At 41.2% G+C, this 5370-nt stretch overlaps 1 protein-coding gene across 1 annotated transcript; it reads left to right on the forward strand.

Annotated features, from left to right (window-relative positions):
* Positions 1-401: 401 nt before the first annotated feature.
* SARC_09776 (chorismate mutase) lies at positions 402-3555 on the forward strand (the record flags this gene model as incomplete). Its single annotated transcript, XM_014296200.1, has 8 exons — positions 402-420; positions 821-965; positions 1487-1562; positions 1859-1937; positions 2416-2510; positions 2793-2855; positions 3062-3223; positions 3430-3555. The coding sequence occupies 8 exons, from the start codon at positions 402-404 to the stop codon at positions 3553-3555; spliced, it is 765 nt and encodes a 254-aa protein (XP_014151675.1).
* Between the last annotated feature and the right edge of the window lie 1815 nt (positions 3556-5370).

Raw genomic sequence — 5370 nt, forward strand, 5'->3', positions numbered from 1 at the left:
CTTATATATATGTATATGTTATATATTATATATATATATATATTTATGTTTGTGTGTATGTATGTATTTATGTATATATATATGTGTGTGTGTGTGTGTATAGACTACATGAACTCATACACGTAATAGATATTACTACCTACATGTATATTCATGTCATATATATATATATATACATACATCTTTTGCGTACCAATGTCGAGCACATATGTTATTTCTCATATTTTTATAGCAGCAAACATAAAACCTCATGTTGATGCTATATAGAACTGCACATTGCTACTTATTTTCTATCGCAAGCCACCAGATGTATCTGTGTCCTTCTCCCCTCTATTTCGCAGTTCGAAACGACTTTATTAGTTTTCAGAATAGTATGAGCATAATTTTCTATTCGTATCCAGATGATCTCACTTGCTTACTGTTTGTGGTTTTTTTTACCAACTACAGGAGACAATCATCTTTTGTAAGTACCCATTTGCGACTGCAACGCTGTAATAGTATGGTACCTGTTTGTTGCATCTCTATTCGAAAATCTTCTCTCTGTATTTTTATTCTGAACGATTTGGGCACGAGAACTAGCCATGCGTTTTCAACTTCGATTCTCCTACATATTGCTATGTACTTGCTTGCTGATTTGTGTAGATTTGCGTGTTAGTCTTAAGCACATTGATAAACCAATTTCCAAGTCTTTGGTGTCGATGCACTACAGAGTAGGTTGTTTCCGACTTCTATGTGATAAATGAGCTCGTCGAGACTACGAGCACTCTTTGCGGATATCAACTCAAGTTGATATAACGATCTGTTTAACTTGCGCTTGCAGCGCTTATTGAGCGAGCACAATTTCTGCAAAACTCTCCGGTGTACGAAGTTGGAGGTCTTGCTCACCCTGGCGGTGATGTGCCGTTTTTGCACTACTTTTTGCGAGAGACAGAGTCGCTACATTCCAAAGTACGACGATACACAAGGTGTGTAGATTTCATATTGCGTCGGGAATTTTAGAAGCAAAATGCTACACTTTGAATTCAGCTACAATACCAATACAATAAGAATTTAGTTTGTCATTTTCGTGTCCCTTGTTACGATGCATGAGTTTGTCATTGCACTTGGGACTTCGGAAGCTTGCCGCCGCTGCACTTTTCTTGATCATAGATGTTCTAAGGTATACTATATACTATTTTTGAACCTCTCACATTGATCAATATAGGAGGCCCCGAGAATTTTTTCGATGCTGACGTCCAAATCATACGACCATGGTGTGGTCGAACTCTGTTTATTTGGTTGTTTTGGACATTAGAAGTCGATTAGAGCACCTAGGGAGTGCCATTTCGCATACAATTAGCTCAAAGATTGGAGGAATGTTTTTGATAAGATATTTAAGCATTCGAGAAATAACTTACTGGTTGTTCTGTGATGGCACACTTGAATCGTAAAATATACTGCTACATCAAATCCGTGTGAGAACGAAATATTCTATTGTTTTTGGCAGTCCCGACGAAACGCCCTTCTTTGATGATTTGCCAGAACCACTAATGGAGGAACTGACTTTTCCTGATACGGTGAAGGTATTATATTCATTTATTCCAAGATGAGCAACTTGACAGTTGACACTGCCAATATATTTGAAACTGCTCTTATTGCCATTATAGTAGATTACGAATAGTAGACTAAGAATTTTTGTATTCGGTTTTTGTTGTGCCGCGAGTGTGGGCCTCCCTGCAAGTGGATGGTGGTGCAATTGATTTTCAACTCGCTGGCTTCCGAAAATACCTCGATGTTGCCTTTGTCGTATACGTCTCTTTCTTCGATGATCTTTGTGCAAACGCTACCGTTTTGGTCTCGTATCTTTACTCAATTTCAGTGCGGGATCGACGTAAACTTGGGCCGCAAGATTTTGGACACGTACGTGACCGCCTTAATTCCTTCGTTAGTGGCAGAAGGTGAGTGTGGTAGTCGCCACTTTCAACTTACAACTGATGTAGAGCAAGTCTGTGGGCGAATTTTCAATCGTTTGATATTCAACAATGGCAATGCTTTCTTCTTGTTTTTCAAACTGTACTTTCCAATACTTGTGAGGTTAGTATTTTCACATCGCATGACATCTCATCGGGATGGTATTCCATCATAGAACACGGTTGATTTGTGCGAGCTTGCCACTTGCAGTACCACTTTATGTTTTTTGTTTCATCTGGACGCGGATGTTTGGGCCGAATTCATGATTTTACTTCCTGATCTATCCGATTCTGTCGTATTCGTTATGTAAAGGAGTGCCGCTTTAGATTGGTACTGATCGACCTTGCAATCTAACTGGTTAGAATTACAAAGCTGATGGTGACTATATCGAAGGTACACAGCTGATTGAATCATATCTCTTTCAATTTCGCGACGAAAATTGCTATGTTGGTATGCACCAATCAGGAGATGACAAAAATTATGGGTCGACAGCCGTGTGTGACACACAGTGTCTGCAGGCACTTTCTAAAAGAATTCACTTCGGCAAATTCGTGGCGGAGGTACGAGTAATTTTTACTGTCGGTTTATCATCCGTGAAGACAAAATTTGGGCTTTTCGATTTATCTGCGAGTACATTTTTTGTTTTTGTTCTGTGTATCTCAGCAGTCGCGTGTGTGCTCCAACGAATCGATTGTACTAGAATGATGCCTCGCAAGTTTGTGCTCTGCCTCCCTGTAAGTGCTTTGGCTAACCATATCTGCATTTTTATGTCAATATGCTCACCAGGTCACCGATATTTTCTTTATCCACTCACATATCACTACGTGATGCATCGCGAGCAGGCTAAATTTTGCGATCCAAATCTACATGACAAATATGTCCAACTGATTAAGGCCAAAGATGAGGTAAGTCGAAAGTTCACATATTCGATATAGCTTTCCTGCCGAGAGACGTCGGAAATTCATAACAATGTTTTTGTGCGAGTTGCAGTCTATGCATGCATGTGGTTTCAATCAATACATGGCTGCCAGTGAAAGGTTAAAATTTGCGAAATTCGAAAGCACATGGTATCCCGGATTAATTCTTACACGTGCCCATTTTTGTATATCAGGATGGTATCATGGAACTTCTGACCAATTCGGCAGTGGAGAAGAAATTGCTCGCGCGGGTATATGAAAAAGCCCAATCATACGGACATGATGTGGCAGAACAAATGGGAGATGACACAACCCTGAAACAATTACCGGATCTAGTGGCGCGTATATATGAGAATGTGAGTAAAAGAGTTCGGAGCTGAGAGCTTGTCTTTGTCTTTCCTTGTGGTCATCATTGTAAATGTCATTCATTATTCGTTAAGTTGCTCGTTCTGATAGAAAAGTTGTAATCTTTCGAGAGCTTGTTGCATGTCACAGTGGCGTAATTCACAAATGGTAAGTCTCTACATAAGACTAATTTCGCTCGTTCCTCCCACACGTGCAGCATATAATACCGATGACGAAAGAGGTCGAGGTATTGTATCTTCTCCAGCGTTTAGATACCTCAGTTTCGTCTGGCTCTAGCACTTTCTTGTCGGAGGTGTCAGAAGAAGCTAGCAACACTGTATGATTAAGAACTTATCTGATTATTTATGATGGCTGACTGTGCCTGGCGGGTTGTGTTTTGCACCGGTGATTTATGACCAATGCAAAGCTGACATTCAAACGTACCGACTCACTGTAAACCTTTTTCGAGTGCGCGCTCTATGTGGCTCAAATGTACTCCTATCGTCTATGCAAAAGCGTCGCCGCCGTTCTCAAAAGTTGCGTCCTCGCGGTTAATGGCACTACATTGTTCACAATCGCGGAGATAACTAAGTTCGGTGGAATATTTATTTCAAAGGCGTGACCTTGCATGATAAAATCTGCTGTGAATAGGTGCGACCACGTCAAAAAGAGCTATACTAGCTGGCCGATATTTAAATCAACAATTGTGATCCTGCACTCGATTTGCCACCATTAACAGTTCGTACGCATGTATATAAAAAGAGGCGTCTCCGATGTCTGATTGTCGAATTGTCAATAACTGTATAAAGTCTTCCTTCTAATGATGGACGAAATATTTCTGTATGTTGAACAGGTTTGTCCACTGTCGAATTCCAGTTGGATATCCTTTCTGAAGATCAGTTTCGATATTTATAACCGTGTAACCCACTTTGAGCATAGCATAGAATATCATAAGCGGTATCACCTTAATTGCATCAAACATTCTACCACTCTTGAGTAGCAACTGCTCAGTTAACTCCGGCCAGATGTGCTAGTGTTTTATATGTAGGCTTACGCACGATATCCAATCATGTTATACTATCTCTAATCCGGGACATTATCTACGTATAGGCCGACTCTGATATCGGCCCAGTCCTCAAACCACTACGTTTATACATAGCCCTTCTGGTTGTGCCAAGCTTGCCTCACTCTATGTCACCTCCATACTCGCATGCGTCCATAATCATCGCAAATACTGCTGTAAGTAGGAGAGCCAAATAAAACCAAATACAAAATAATAATACATACTGTAGAAGGCAACACACACTAGATGCATATTTTCGATCGATATATCAGTCGTGCATCCGAACCCTTTAGTTGTCCACTCTAATGTACTACTATGTGTTCCTTTGCATATATATGTATATATATGTCCTACTTAACCTATCGGCTCTCTACCCTCGGCACAGTGCCCCTTCATTCTGCATAGTGTTGGTACCGTCGACACAGTACTACTTACTCCGCATAGTGTCACTACCCTGCCTACAACGTATCTCTCCTATATCTCTCTTATACTCTACTTTACAAATTCACACTATGCAGCTCACTTGAGGTGCATTCCCCTATCAGTCTCTCTCTCGTCTGACGTGGGATTGTTGTCCCCTCTCCTCTATATCAGTCTGACAGCTGATTCCTTCCAGGTCCTCGTGGTAATTAGTTCATGCACCGAACTCGATAGTTAAAGAATGTAGTCAGTCATACCGCGCAACTTATAATATGATGTTTCTTTATAACTTTTTATCCATACTGTCATACATGTGTGGTGCTGAGTTATAGCAACAGCTACCCAGTCCTGTATTGGTGCAACTAGTCGCTCACTAAACATCACCTGCCTTCGGCGTACACGCTCCTGCTGTCTAGCTGCCCACACTCTCAGCTTGTCCTTTCTATAGTCTTTGTCGAAACCAAAGCTGTACCCCGGGTTGATTGCTCTCCTCAACTAACGACAAATCTATCACCCACATGCTGCGCCGTCAAGTCGACGTCTCGCTGTTCAAAGGCATTGATATAGTCATTGTGGTACTTGTGGGTAGCGAGTGTTGATCCCCTCTCTGCTAAATAGCTGCATTCGGACGTGTTGTCAAAGCAGCCACCACTCCGTCTTTTTCCTCGCCTCGTG

Source organism: Sphaeroforma arctica (genome assembly GCF_001186125.1).
Source record: "Sphaeroforma arctica JP610 unplaced genomic scaffold supercont1.1040, whole genome shotgun sequence".
Taxonomy (NCBI): domain Eukaryota; class Ichthyosporea; order Ichthyophonida; genus Sphaeroforma; species Sphaeroforma arctica.